At 53.5% G+C, this 15,550-nt stretch overlaps 1 protein-coding gene across 7 annotated transcripts in view; it reads right to left on the bottom strand.

Annotated features, from left to right (window-relative positions):
- SLC22A23 (solute carrier family 22 member 23) overlaps positions 1-15,017 on the bottom strand; it is a 126,813-nt gene extending 111,796 nt beyond the window's left edge. For 6 of the 7 annotated variants that reach the window (XM_025265004.3, XM_025264998.3, XM_044926554.2 and 3 more), the window contains exon 1: positions 14,385-15,017. In XM_025265004.3, coding sequence (XP_025120789.2) covers positions 14,385-15,017 — 633 coding nt within the window. Of the gene's footprint in view, positions 1-11,860; positions 13,585-14,384 lie in introns of those variants that run through there. The other variant, XM_044926564.1, reaches the window with a different exon arrangement.
- Between the last annotated feature and the right edge of the window lie 533 nt (positions 15,018-15,550).

Consider the following 15,550-nt stretch of genomic DNA (forward strand, 5'->3'; position numbering starts at 1 on the left):
GCAAAGCCTGGGCTCCGAGCCTCCCCGAAGTGGGCAGTGGGCTCCAGTCAGTGGAGGGGCCCCACGCCAGCAGCTCTGGAGACCCTCCAAGGCTGACTCTCAGAGGCACACGTGTGGTGGGCGACGTCACACCTGGACCGCGGCAGGTTCACTGCCTGTGCTGGGGGTGTGTGTGTGGGGGGGGGGGGGGGTCGCCCTGATCGCTGCTCTGATGCCGTGAACGGTGCTCTTCACTGCCTGTGCTGGGGGGGTGGGGGGGCGGTCACCCTGATCGTGGCTCTGACGCTGAACAGTGCTCCTGCTCGGGGCAGGGTTGGGGGGTTAACCCTGATCGCGGCTCTGACGCAGTGAACAATGCTCGTGCTCGGGGCAGGGTGGGGAGGGTTACCCCGATCTACGGCTCTGACGCCGTGAACGGTGTTCGTGCCCGGTTCCGGCCTCGAGCGCTTGCTCACAGAGGGGGCAGCTCTCCTTTCCTGCCGCTGAAAACACTATCAAACCACCTCAATGGGAATTACGGAAAAGACTGGTCTGAGTTAGGGCCATTTTGAAAATAAATACCTGTTACTTGCAAATAAATGTTTCCTTTACAAGTAGTTAACCACTATTCTAAGCAGAGGTTTAAAGGGCCTGTTTAATCAGGGGCGGACTTGTTGGCAACACCCGTTTACAGGTAAACTGGGCCAGCTGGTGTTTCACAACGTGCTTCCCCAGGGCAGGCTGCCCGCGGACCGAGCCTTGCTGATGGCTCTCAGAGCCGCACATGCCCCTCCCCGGCCTCTCTGCAGCTCGGACCCGCGTTCCTGGGGAGCCATCTTCTCAGCTGGGCTGCTCCCGGGCATCTGTTGGGTGGGCGTCTACACCACACGGTGGATGTCTACACTAGCCTGGACCTGAGCCCTCGACGTTGGGGCCGGATCACCCTTTGCTGAGCCACACAGAGCAGCCCCCCAGGAGTCACTGGCACTCTGTCCTCTGATGTGATACCCACATGTCCCCTGGGAAGAACACACCACGTGGAGATACCCGAGGACCTTTGCAACAGCAGATGCCGGGGTCTGCAGGCGTTCCCCAGAGCTCCCCAGGTGCGCCCCCAATCCTAGATCCAGAAAGACCAACTCTGTCCACACAGACCTTTCATTGGAAGAAAAGACTCTGATGAACAGGTCTGGAAAACACTGGCTTAAAGACAGGATGGGGCCCAGGGCCCAGGATGGGGCCCAGTGTGATGAGCCGCTGGTTCAGATGCATCTCAGGGCTCGTCACGGTCCTCAGCAGCTCCTGGAAACTGGACGTCGGGCCTGAGCTGACCTGCGGTTCCGTCCTCTGCATCCGAGAACTAAATCAGCTCACCCCCCACCCCCATGAGGACAGAGAATGATTCCACTTACATGAGGTGCTGAGTAATCAATTCACAGAGACAGAAAGTAGAGGGTGGGGCCCAGGGACTGGGGGATAGGGAGCTGGTGTTTGATGAGGACAGAGGTTCAGTTTGGGAAGACGAGAAAGTTCTGGAGGGGGATGGAGGTGTGGTCGCGCAACACGGTGACTGGCCTCAGTGATGTCAAACTGTGCACTCACCAAGGGCTCAAATGGCCAACTTTATGTTATGAAGGCTTCACCACAATTATGAAAAAAGTTTTAAAGTAGGACAAGGACTTTGTGTTTTCTGAAAACGCTCATGTATGTCCATGTGGGAATAGTGGGATGCCTCAGGAAAAAGCCACCAAGAGTGCTCAATTTGTAAAGCATCTTTTTTTGTTTTTTGTTTTTTGTTTTTTAAGCACACAGTCACACTTTATTATATACACTTAATATTCCCTATTGACCAGATAATTTTTAATAGAGATGAAAAGAGGGAAACCGTGATCATTCATGATCTCCTCACACAGACATCACTCTGCAGACACTTTGATTCATCTTCCTGCTGATAAACACATACACCAATAATTGGGATCACGATACATACTTACAATTTTCTTATAATCCTCCAAGTGGAGGATAATTGCTTTACATATTGTGCTGGTTTCTGCCATAGTCAGCATGAATCAGACACAGGTGTACATGTGTCCCCTCCCTCTTGCGCCTCCCCCACCTCCCAGCCCATCCCACCCCTCTAGGTTGTCGTGGAGCACAGCACGGGCTCTCCCTCTTACACATGGTGTGTATTTGTCTCCATGCCGCTCTCTCGATTCATCCTGGCCTTTCCCTCCCCCAGGGTCTGCGGGTCTGTTCTCTGTGTCTGCGTCTCCACTGCTGCCCTGCAAATAGGTTCGTCCAAACCATCTTTCTAGATTCCATATCCATGTGTTGATACACACAAGATTTGTCTTTATGACTTATTCACTCTATATAATAGGCTCTAGGTTCATCCACCTCATTAGGACCAACTCAAATGCATCCTTTTTTATAGCTGAGTAATATTCCCTTGTATACATGTACCATAATTTCTGTATCTATTTATCCATCAACAGACATGTAGGTTGCTTCCATGTCCTAGCTATTTAAACATGTTGCGACAAGCATGGCGGTACATGCCTCTCTTTCCATTATGGTTTTCTCAGGGTATATGCCCAGCAGTGGGATTGTTGGGTCATATGACAGTTCCCTTTCTAGCTTTTTAAGGACTCTCCGTACTGTTCTCCATAGTAGCTGTATCAAGTTACATTCAGGGTTCCTTTGCTCCACATCCTGTCCAGCTTTTACTGTTGGTAGATTTTTTAATGATGGTCATTCTGACAGGGGTGAAGTAATACCTCATTGTAGTTTTGATTTGCTTTCTCTAATAATGGTCAGTGCTTAGAATCTTTCCTGTATTTGTTGCCATCTGTCTGTCTTCTTTGGAGAAATGTCTGTTTAGGTCTTCTGCCCATTTTTTGATTGGGTTGTTTGGTATAAAGCTGCTTGTATGTTCTGGAGATTAATTCTTTGTCAGTTGTTTCATTTGCAGATATTTTCTCCCATTTTGAGGGTTATCTCTTAATCTTGTTGATTGTTTCCTTTGCTGCAAAAGCTTTTAAGTCCCATTTGTTTATTTGTTTTTATTTCCATTACTCTAGGAGGTGGGTCAGAGAGCATCTTGCTATGATATATGTCAAAGAATGTACCTATGTTTTCCTCTAAGAGCTTTATAGTTTTTGGCCTTACATTTAAATCTTTAATCCAATTTGAGTTTATCTTTGTGTGTGGTGTTAGGAAGTGTTCTAGTTCCATTCTTTTACAAGTAGCTGTCCAGTTTACCCAGCACCACTTATTGAAGAGGCTGTCTTTTCTCCATTGTATACTCTTGCCTCCTTTGTTAATGATAAGATGCCCATAGGTGCATGGGTTTATCTCTGGGCTTTCTATGTTGTTCCATAGGTCTATATTTCTGTTTTTGTGCCAATACCATACTTTCTTAATAACTGTAGCTTTGCAGTATAGAGAGAAGTCAGGAAGGTTGATTCCTCCAGGTCCATTCTTATTTTTCAAGATTGCTTTGGCTATTCGGGGTCCTGTGTGTTTCCATAGAAATTGTGAAATTTTTTGTTTTACTTCTGTGAAAAATACCATTGGTAGTTTGATACGGATTGCACTGAATCTATAGATTACTTGGGGTAGTACAGGCAAAGAAGGAACCTACCTCAGTATGATAAAGGCCACATACAGCAAACCCACAGCAAACATTATTCTCAATGGTGAAAACTGAAAGCATTTCCTCCAAGATCAGGAATAAGACAAGGGTGCCCGCTCTTGCCACTATTATTCCACACAGTTTTGGAAGTCCGAGCCACAGCAATCAGAGAAGAAAAAGGAATAAAAGGAATCCAGATTGTAAAAGAAGAAGGAAAACTCTATTTGCAGATGACATGATACTATACATAGAAAACCCTAAAGACTCCACCAGAAAATTAGTAGAACTAATCAATGAATATATCAAAGTCGCAGGATATAAAATTAACACACAGAAACCCCTTGCATTCCTATATACTAACAATAAAAAATCAGAAAGAGAAGTGAAGGACACAAACCCATCCACCCCTGTAACGAAAAGAGTAAAATACCTAGAGATAAACCTACCTAACGAGACAAGAGACGGCATATAGAAAACTATGAGACGCTGACGGAAGAAACCAAAGATGGCACAGACGGAGACATACCGCTTCCTTGGATTGGAAGAGTCACTGTTGTGAAAATGACTATACTACCCAAAGTAAAGCATCTTTTAAACACACAGAAAAAGCCGCTTTTAATCTAATCTGGGAGGAAACAGTCTGCAGCGCAAATTACGGGGCTGAGTGCATAACCATCCATAATTTAACATGACCCCCGGGAGGCTGGCGGCTGGCTTACACCAGCATGGTCGCCATTGCACGTATTCTTTAGACGATGCTAAGAAGTAAAATGCGACCGTCAGCCAGCAGGAATTAAGTTATACAAAGACTGACCCTCTTCCCCACTTAAAAAAAAAAAGCTGACAAACACTTAACCAGCATTCCTCTGACTCGGCGTCCTCCCCACGGGCTCCCGTGACTCAGCGGTGGGTCCGCTGCCCAGATAAGGAAACTGTCTCACTTCTCTGAGGAGCCGGGCTTCCAGTGCAGGGAGCCTCCCGGCCCCTCGGAGCGCTGCAGGCCCCCTCCTAGCTGGACACTCAGGGCTCAACTGGTTAGGGCCGTGCCCCCAGACACAGGCCCCCCAAAAGTGAGTTATACTTTAACTGCAAGACAGCAAGAAAAAGACACAAACAGAGAAGGAAAAGCAGAAGCAGGAGGACGTGAAACTGGGAGGCGAGAGGCGGGAAGGCAGGGGGACGTTTGCTGGGCTTCGCAGCGCTGACCGCTGGCTCTGGGAAAAGGGACGGGCGCGCGGCCCCCAGGGCCAGCCCAGGAGGGCCGCATCTGGCTTCCGGCTCCGTGGTTGCCATCTTCGTCTTGGGAACCATATGAACAAGAGGCCCTGCGTTTTCATCTCGCAAGTTACGTGGCTGGTCATGAGTAGAAGAAAGGTTTGCAGACCTGCCCCTCAGGGCGGGGGCAACACTTGGCCACACATTCCAGTGCCTGTCCAGGGGCTTGCTCCAAGCCCCCTCTGACCTGGAGCTAACAGCTGCCTATTTCCAGGAAAAAAGCCTCAGGAAGCATGGTCCTGCCAATTCCACACCAAGCTTAAGGAGCCAGGTAATTTACATCCTGAGTCTCTGGGAAGAAGACGACTTTGTCTGAAGCATTTAATGGTGAAAGCATCAATATTCATTTATTCTCCATTCATTGCCAAAAAGAGCCATCTCTAGTCTCTTTCACCCCAAGAAAGAACAGCCACTCTAGTCTCCTGTCACAAGGTCTGGAGGGGTCCCCCAGCCTGGGTAACTGCACCCTGTGTTCCGAAACCTGCCTCCTCGGCCCTGAGTGGACATAAGAACTGCACCCAGGAATCCGGTGTTGGACAGAGGCCCACGCTGGCCATTGCCTGACCCAAGACCAGGTGAGCGACATCCAGTCTTGGGGGGGTGGAGGGGAGCCAATTCCAGGAGAAGCTGACGTGGCTTCCGAAAGGCTGAAGGTGGTGGCAGGGCCCCTGAAACAGCCCCCTGCCCCACTTTCTGGTCTCAGATCCCACCCTGGGTTTCCTCAGCCATTTCTGCATTTTTCCAACCAATTTCTTCTCTGTTTTGTTAATTAACGTCATTGGAGATTTGTTTCATTACTTGCAACCAGACGAGTCCTGAGACGGGAGGGTCTGTCAGCACTTCATCTGTGCAAGTGAGGACCCAGGAGCCCACTGGTGGTATTCTAGGACAGCAACGATTTGTCGTAGGGGAAACCCACTTCAACCAGCCCATAACCCTGCCCTCTTTCCCAGAAACACAGGCTTGTGAATGTCCAGGTCACTTCTCTGGGGGAGGTCAGCCCCTACATAGTGCCCAGCGGCGGGTAAACACTGAGAGAGGCAGAGCTCGCAGGTCTGTGGACCACCAAGATCAGGTCAAGGCCTCCCACAGACAGAACCAGGAACACCACTCGAGGCGGAGCCTGGCCTTTCCCCTGCTTCCACCTGCCCTGAAGTCATCTCCCCTGATCTTCCTTGCGGTCAGGGCTCAGGTTACCCTCTGCCCCTGTTTAAAATTCCACTTTCTCTCCATCCGTTTCCACCCAGCACACCCAACCAGACTTCCAAACTCAGAACACCGTCTTCCATCAAAGGGCATGGACTCAGATTTCTGACCCAGGGCCTCAGTGGAGGCAAGGAAGCCTCCCCACTCTTCCACCCACCAGGCGGCCAGGAAGCTCCTCTGCTTTGTCAGATCCCTGGGCCCTGTGGCCAGAGACCTGCTCTGTTTTCATATGAGAACCACAAATAACAACCAGCCCCTTCAGGGGTCTTTGAGGCAAGCCCCCGGGAGGTCCCTCTTGGCCGGTCCGCTCCGGCCCCCTGGACCGGGGCAGCCAGTCTGAAAGGAGCACCTGGCTCCCCGTGTCATCAGTTTCCGGGCGGAGGCGAGAGACGCGCTGGAACTGCCGCAGAATCAACTGCCCGTCCAGGTGTGGTCTATCAGCTCCTCCCCATCTAAGCATTTCTGACCTGACTTGTTCAGCCAGTCCTCACCCCACAGATGAGGAGGAAAGGAATCTGAGACTTGCAGGTGCCTCCCGGAGGGTGGGGGGCTTGCTCCCATTCTGTGCCATGGCAGCCTGGTGGGGTGGGCAGCCCTGAGCCCGCTCCACCTGTGAAGGTCCTACAGATGAACGGGTCACAACCTCCCTGTCAAACCAGAGAGCAGCTCAGGCGGGCTGATGCTCATGGTGAGGACTCAGTGGGTGAAAGGTATCCCTCTAGTGGGCAGAAGGACAGACACATGGCCAGTGCTGGGGGCATTGCGTGCAGACCGGGCAGATCTAAAGGATGAACAGGGACCGGCGGGCTGACAGAGGAGGAAAGGGTTCCAGGAAACGGGCTCAGAAGGCAGAAGGAGCAAAGATCAGGGAAGCTGCTCGCAGGTCTGCACGGCCCGCTACAGGAAGCCACAGTAACAGCGCCCAGCCAACCCCATACTCGGGCGGCAGCAGGACCCCACCTCGGATTGGCCGGTAAAGAAGAAGATAAAGCACAGGCTCCCCCCATCAGCCCGGTTGCCTAGGTGGGGCCCCAGGCGGAGGCAGGCACACCCTCACGGGGAGCCGATGAGAGATTCTAACCCAGCGGCTCCAGCTCTGGACATGCCAGTGACCGCCCGCCTCCTCCTCCCTGAACTGAACTTCAGACTTGTAGATAACACCACAGTCAGCCATGCCCAGGACAGCCTTTCACCCATGCCCAGCGCCCAGCATGGGTGAAGCTGGTTGAATGAACCCCATGCTAGCCGGTGGCTTCCTGTTTCAGAGCCCTCAACCTCGGGGAAATTTACTTAGCAGCCTCCTGTTTGGAGCCAGAGGGCAAGAGAAAACGCTGGAACTCTCCAAGGCCAGAGCTTCTCCTGTCAACAGTGCTGGGCCTGGGTCAGGCCCACTTGTCCAAGGCCTGCTGTGGACCTGCTGGCCAGGGGGCTTCTCCACGGCTCTCCTTCAGGCCCCTCCTGGGGTCAGCAGCCTCCCTCTGGCAGGAAAAGCAAGCCCGGCTTCCCTGCCCCTCATCCGCGGGGCCCCAAGCAGGGTCGACCCCAGCCCCCATCTGACCCCACAGGCCCTCCCTGGGCGCCTGCCTTTCCAGCCCCTCTCTCGCCCGGCTGAGCTCATCTTGTGACTGTGAGTCATCCCGGCCTGTGCTCTGGGCCACCCTGCAGACCCAGGCTCCCGCAGGCCCCAGGGCCCTTGCAGAAGCCGCTCGCTCTCCAAGGGAAAGACCCACGTGCGCTCACACCCGCCCTCTGCCTCTCAGCACCTCAGGCCTCAGTCTCAACGCATGGCCAGGCCGCCTGGCCCAGGCGCTCTGCTCTCGCTCTCTCTCACTTCCCTTTCTTTCTGTGCACTCAGCTCAGTTTGTAATTAAAAAGTCATGATGATTAGTTAAGGTGCACCTCGCTCGTTAGCCTATCAGCTCGGTGGGACCTGCGCTATTTCTGCCTGGCGCTGTATCCCCCACTCAAAGCACAACGCCTGGCCCAGGATCCGCACTCGTGTCTGCAGAAGGGAGGACGGGGGTTGGGGAGGTTAGGGAAAAAAAGAGAGGAATGGCCAGGGTCACACTCGGGGGCCTGCTGATTGCCTAACAACGGCTTCAAAGAAGAAAAATAAACCCAGGTGTGCAGTATTTGCAGATGTCCCCGGGGCAAACACTGTCACCGCGGCCAGCTCTGAGCCACCAGCCCTGCATCCTGACCGTGTGGTCCAGCCAGCTCCAAGCCAGGACGGACATTCAGTGTCCAACATGATTTTGTTGTTGTTCGTCGCTCAGTCGTGTCTGACTCTCTGAACTCTTTGACCCCATGAACTGCAGCACGCCAGGCTTCCCTGTCCTTCACCATCTCCCGGAGTTTGCTCACATTCATGTCCATTGAGTCCATGATGCTACCCATCCGTCTCATCCTCTGTTCTTAAATGACATCAACTTTTGTTTTAAAATTAATTTATTTATTTTCATTGGAGGCTAATTACTTTGCAATACTGTGGTGGTTTTTTCCATACATCGACACGAATCAGCCATGGGTGTACGTGTGTCCCCCGTCCTGAACCCCCCTCCCAACTCCCTCCCCACCCCATAAATGACATCAACTGTTGACTCAGTACTACCTGGGCCTGAAGGCCAAGATGAACGGAGACTTGTAAAAAACGCTGAAGACAAGAGGTTGTGCAGCTGATCCAGACTGAGAATATGAAGGAAAGGTGAGATCTGGGATGAACACTGTCCCCCAAAAGATGGAAGAGCTGCTTAGTAACTGTGCAACTCCAGTCTCTCCATCAGGGAGGACCAGGCCAGATTCTACGCAGAGGAGCTTGTCACGAGCAAGTCAAAGCCTTCAAGAAAAGCTGCTATACCCGCTGACCTAACATTTGTTTCCCTTCCCCGTAATTTACCCTAACAGCTCAAAAGAAGCAAATCTGGCCCTACAACACCAAATCAAAAAATACTGAGATCATAAAAATATTAGAAGACAATGTTTTTTCCCTAATATTCCAGGATTATAGAAGCCCTAAATCTAACACAAAACCCAGAAACCATAAAAAATTCATTTGACACTATGCAAACCAAAAGTCTGTGCGTGATGAAAACACCATAAACAAAATCAAAAGACAAACAGCACACTGTGGGGGAAGAAACATTTACAAAACACCCCAAATCCTGCATTTACTTTATGCATAAGGTCCTTCTGTAAATCAGCAAGAAGATAATCCCCTCCCCACAAAGATATACACAAAAAGGATGTGAAGACGCAGTCCAAAGAAAAGGAAAGACAAACGGCTTGAGAATTTTCAGAGATGTTTAACCTCGCTCCCTAAGAAGAGAATGCAAGTGACAACAATGACGAAAGACAATTTCTCATTTAGTGACAATGCCCCAGGGGTGGGCGCGGGTGGGGACAGTGTGGGAACGGGCCTCCCAGCTAATCCGTGGAAGTGTGAATTGGTAATAAGATCTCTGTGGAGAGCACTTTGACAACATCTATCAAAATAAAAACACAGCCTTGACTTCTAAGTTTCAGGAGTGCCGGAATTTCACTATATGTTGCATAATAACCAAAAGGCCCCTCCAGAAGGTGCCCTGTTCCCTTGTTACACAGAAAAACAGTGAAGTGAGGAGGCTCCCGGTTCTGATGCACACCCTCCCCCCACACAGGTGGTCAAGAAGCGTGAAACAGTGCCTAGGATATGTTAAGGTTTAGGAGAGAAGATAGATATAAATGAAAATAGAATATTTTTGGAAGGACACATAAGAAACTGTAACCATGGTTGCTTTTGAAGAGGGAACTTAGAGGCAGAGATGGTGAGAAATCTTGCTTTTATTCTTTATGTTCTGTCCCATGTGAGTGCATTTTTTTTTATTATGGTCAATTTCTTAAAAAAAAAAAAAAAAAAAAAAAAAAACAGGCAAAGAGATGTTCACGGCTGCGCTGCATGTAGTAGGCAAACGGAACGCAGCCGCACTGGGCGGACCGCAGGTGAGCTCCTTCTTAAACTGGTCCTATTGTGATGATGTTGCAATTGTTTCCATCCCAGGTGTGCAGGCCCCTTTAAAGAACTTCTAGTCTTGAGCCCCAGAAAAAGAAGTCAAGTTACTTCCTGGGATATTTAAACAACTCTCAGGTTACACAGGAGAAATGCCAGCAATCTATGAGAATTCTTGGCAAATAGAAAAAAATATCAGAACACGAGATAAACAAACATCTTAAATTTCACGTACAGAAAGCGAGAGAAGCTTAGGAAGTGTTACTGACACTGATTTTAGGCACAATTCTAAGGGTTGTTCAAGGAAGTGGAGAGCATTAGAAACCAACAAGGGTTCACTCTGAACAATACAGGATTCATGCAAACTATGGAGAGGAGTGTTTTAAACTCAGCAGAGCTGTGTTAAGCAAGACAATCTTCCCACGTGGCTGGGGATAAAAGGGAGAGCAGTCAACAGCGTGTGGACGTTGAGGACCAACTTCATGGTCCACTCAAGGCTGGTGAGCCGACTTAAACCTCAAGACCACACAGTGTTAAGACTGGTCTTGGACGGCTCAACATTCTTAAACAAAAGTAATAACACTTGAAAATGCTTTGAAGACTTTACATGGCAGCACAAAAGTGGCATCAACTGCATTATTTTGAAGGCACCGCAAATCCTGAAACACCAGGGACCAAGGCAAAGAATAGAAATTTACAAAAACAGAAATAAAGTAGAAATAAAAAAAGATCCTAACAGGAGAGATCTAGCAACCCTAAACTAGCAAGCATGTCACACGGGCACTGGCTTAGAAAAGCCCTGCCTGAACAGGATCCCATCGAGCTTTGGTGACCGTGGCCTCAAGGTAGACAGATGACGCGTCTACTGAAAGCCTTCACACACTGACTATGAACTTCATGAGTGGAAGATTCTGATCAGGACAGATCAGGGTGTGTGCGCCTGCCAGCCATGTCCTGAGCGGTCTGCTTAAGAGACACGCAGGCTGCGTGGAGCCGTCAGAAGGGCAAATTCTGTTCCTTATGGAAGGACTGAAGGAGCTGGAAATTTCCTAGCCAGGAAAGAACCCAGCCCTTGTACCCTCAGATCTATCTGAGCAGGTGTGATACGAAGGAAGAATTGTTCGGCGGAGAATGCTGCACAAACAGGCATGAGACGATCCTTGTCGCTGCCAAAAAGCACGTCTTTCTGTCGGAAGAGCAGCTGAGAAGTGGGCTGCTGGCTCGCGGGGCTCTCAGCGAGGGACGGCCCCGCTGGGGACGCCACCGGGTGGGGACGCAGGTCTGTCCGAACTCTAACAGCCCGGAGCTCGCTCTTCCTGGCCTGGCAGGTTCACGGGTGCAGAGGCTATCCTAGCCTGAATAACCCAGTGGTCCCCAGCCTTTTTCACACTGGGCACTGATTCTGTAGAAGACAATTTTCCACAACCTGGGGGTGAGGGGGATAGTTTGGGGATGATTCAAGGGCATTGCATTCATTGGGCCCTTTATTACTAATCTAGTGCTGCTACTGATCTGAGAGGGGGTACTGGTCTGTGGCACAGAGGTGGGGAGCCCCTGTAACAGAAGGGACAATATATGATATATATAGTAATGGTATACATCTAAACATATATTTAATATAATGTAATATATTCATTGGAAGGACTGATGCCAAAGCTCCAATACTTGGGCCACCTGATTCGAAGAGCCGATTCATTGGAACAGACCCTGATGCTGAGAAAGATTGCAGGCAGGAGGAGACCCGGGGACGACAGAGGATGAGATGGTTGGATGGCATCACCAACTCGATGGACTTGAGTTTGAACAAGCTCCAGGAGATGGTGAAGGACAGGGAAGGCTGGGGTGCTGCAGTCCAGGGGGTTGCAAAGAGTCGGATGTGACTGAGCAACTGACCAACAACACCACTGTGTACAACAATAAAAGGAAGAACAAGGAGCCCCCTCCCCACCTAACACCCGGGGAGAGGACAGGGCCTCCGGGGCAGGGAGGGGCACACGCACGCTGAGGGAAGCCGAATGACAGAAACCTTGCACAGGGCTTCTTTGAGTGGGGAAGACCTTGGCACTCCGTTGGGGAGGAGGGCACCAGAGGGCACTCCTCAGACCCCGCACTTCCACCTGCTGAGAGGAGAAGCTGCCAACTCTACCCTTGGGTAAGCCAAGCTGACAGGCCCCCGACCCCTGGCGTCGGCACCCACCCAGGATGCGCTCCGCCTCCGTCCATCTGATTCAGGATCCAGGGGGCACGGCCCACAGAGGGGACGGCCGGCGTTAGCACTGCCAGAATGTGCTTAAGACGCTCTTGAGAGCATCGGTTATGGAACGGAACACCGTGGAAGGACAGACCTTTATTTAGATCCTATTTGTGCATGAAAATCAATATGTCCTTTTTAGTCTTGGTCTTACAGGGAAGTGCATCTCTCCCTACTGTCCGCAAGTCTGCATCTCCTGGATTGCCCTGTCAGCCGCACACAGCAGACACAACAGGCGCCCCAAACCATGCTGCGCATGCGTGAGCCCCTTGATCTCTCGCCTGGAACACCTGTCCAGCTCTCCGAGGTGCCCGCAGAGCCTGCTTTCAAGGACGGTTCTAGTTGTCTCTTCCCACCATCCACAGCACCGCTAGGCTAACGATTCTCTGTCCCACCTCCTAACTCCAAGTTAGCCTCCCCTGTCACCCCGGGACAGACCACCTTGTACAGGCATCTGCTTTGATCTCCGTTATTCCTCCCCTTCTGTAGAAAGAGGCTCAAAGTATTCGACAGTGTTGCAAACCCTTACTTTCACAGACATACAAACAGTGTTAAGATACTCAATGTTCTTCATTTTTCCTGCTGGTAAACAAAAGACAGATATTGACCTCCATGGATGGGAAACAGTCACAGAAACACCTTGGCAGAGGATAGGCTGATGGGGGGCGGGGGGCTCAAGGTGAACAAGCTAGAAGGCTCTCCCTATTAACAGGTAATCCAACAGTTCCCAGAGGCCAGATCACTTCTCACCAGGCTGGTACAAGCTGAAGACAATGGTTATGATGATGTAAGAGTTTCATCTTACACATCCATGAGGCACAATTGTTTACTAACACACGTTTCGGGGAAAGGGGGAATACATGCCCACGGATTATTATAAACCATCAAATTTCAGTCTTGCATTTAAACAAAGCATTTCAAACTCTGCCCAGAACTGCATGGAAGTGAGAGAAAGGTCTACATTTACTTTGAAATGCAAATTAGTTGTTTAAAGACACAGAAGGAACAAAATATCACAAATTGTTTGACACACTGGCATATGACCTCTCTGACATGTTAAGAAATCCAGACAATACGTAGGTGTCTTGGGTGTTAATTTCCTAGCAGTGCCCATTCTCTGTCTTTGTGCAGGCCACGCATCTCTTGCAGACACTCCTGTTCCGTCTCCCAGGATGCAGGACCTCGGCTAGAGGGGACCCCTGGGCTGGAGCAAGTCCATGTTGAGCTGAGGCTGGCCAGGATCTGATCTCAAAGCTGGGACAAGAGGGCTGCTGTGTGAGAGCCCGGTTGTCCCCGAACAGCACAAACTCAGCACCCTTCCTATACTCCAGAGGTGTCTGCTTTCTCAGGAACACTGGGGCTGGCAAACTCCAACGGGAAATAAATACCCCAGCCTCTGGGGAGGACTGAACTTGGGGACAGGGAAAGGGAAATATCAAAAGCCTTTTGCTACTCTGGCCACCGCTTGGGCTCTTCCCTCAGCTTTAGTCAGTTTTCAGAGCCAGCGGGGGATGGCTGCGGTCTGCCAGGAAGAACGCCTGGGCATAGGAGCGATTCTGGAGGGGCTGGTTCTCTGTGGGAGACTCGGGGCAGTCGGCCGGCAAAGGGCTGAGCCCGGGGCCTGGATCCAGCGGGCAGACCTTGAGAGAGGCGCGTCCTTAGGGCCAGTGGCTCACAGATCAGCCTCTCGCCCTCCGCGGGCCATCCCTGCCCGGACGAAGTGACAGCTCCAGGGTGGGGGAGGGAAGCTCGCTCCCTCGCAGAGGGAGGGGCGCCCCTTTCCTGTGTGCCAGCAGGGACACGAGTTTGGGTGACCCTTGGAGTCGGGAGGCAGCGTCACCGCGGAGGGCTGCGGGAGTCCGGCCGCGCAACCGGACCCGCACCTCTGTCTGGGGGACGCAAGGAGGGCGAGCCCACAGGAAGCCGTGGACACGCGGGCGCGCACCACCGCAGGACCCCGTCTGCAGAGCGCGCGGGGGAGTGCGCGGGGACCGCGGAGGGCACAGCGCTTGCTCGGGAGGGGGACGCGGGGCCGGCGCGGTCGCTGCCCTTACCTTGCTGACCACGTTTTGCACCAGGCCTGTGCGGATGCCGTAGTCCCAAGCGTGGCAGTCGCAGTTGGAGGCGTTGTCCCCCTTGTCCGGGGGGGACGGGAGGGGCGGCGCCTCGCCCCCGTCCGCGCCGCTGCCGTTGCTGAGGGGGCCCGCTGTCCCCCAGGCGGCGGTGGGGAAGAGGGTGGTCGGGGGGCTGGTGCCGTTGGCCAGGTCGCCGCCGCCCCACCGGCCCGTGGCCGTGACCCCCGCCGACTCGGCGCCCTTGCCGGCCCCGCGGCACCAGAAGTTGGGCTGGTCCAGGAGGAAGGAGTCCGAGAACTGGCTGAAGCCGATGAACAGCGCGGGGATCCAGGTGAGCAGCACGAGGGTCTTCTGGTAGCCGCCGCCCAGGCCCCCGAGGAAGGGCAGCACCGACCCGTCGTAGTCCAGCAACAGGAGGCTCGGGTGCGGGCCGCCGGCGGCGTGCGGCGCGGGCAGCGGCTGGATGTCACCGCCGCTGCCGGGGCCCGCGCGTCCCCCGAGGGGCGCCGAGGCCGCCGCGTCCCCGGGCGGCAGGGCGCCGTTCTCCTCGGCCGCGGGCGGCAGCCTCCCGGGCCCGCCGCCCGCCGCCTCGCGCCGCCGGTCTATAGCCATGGCCCGGGCCCGCGGCGCCCGCAGAGGCGCATAGAGCGCGGCGGAGGCTCCCGCGGGGCCCCGGGCAGAGCGCGCGGGCCCGGCGCCGCCGCCGCCGCCGCCGCCGAGCAGGGCCCGCCGCTCGCAGGAACGATCGGCCGCCGCGCGCGTCACTGCGCCCCCATGGCCGGCCACCCGCGCCCCGGCTGCGGCCCCGGCGGGCGCCGGGCGGAGGGCGGGCGGAGGCCGCGGCCCTCAGCCGCTGCCGCTCATCGGCTCAGCGGCCCGGACGCCGGCGGCCGAGCCCGCCGCTCTCCGTGGCTCCGCGCGCGGCGCGCTCGAGGAGGAGGAGCGGCGCGGTGCCGGGGTCGGCCGGTGGAGCTCTGCGGGGCGCGGCGCGAGCGGTGCAGGCGGCTCGGCGATCCCCGCGCGCCCGGGATGTATTTATCCCACCCCGGCGCCTCCCGGAAGCCGCGAGCCCGGTGCCAGCCTGCCGCGCCGGCCGCGCTCCCCGGCTCGGCTCCCCGGCTTCCCCCCGCCTCCCGCGCCCCGGC

The sequence above is a fragment of the Bubalus bubalis genome, chromosome 2 (genome assembly GCF_019923935.1).
Source record: "Bubalus bubalis isolate 160015118507 breed Murrah chromosome 2, NDDB_SH_1, whole genome shotgun sequence".
Lineage (NCBI taxonomy): Eukaryota > Metazoa > Chordata > Mammalia > Artiodactyla > Bovidae > Bubalus > Bubalus bubalis.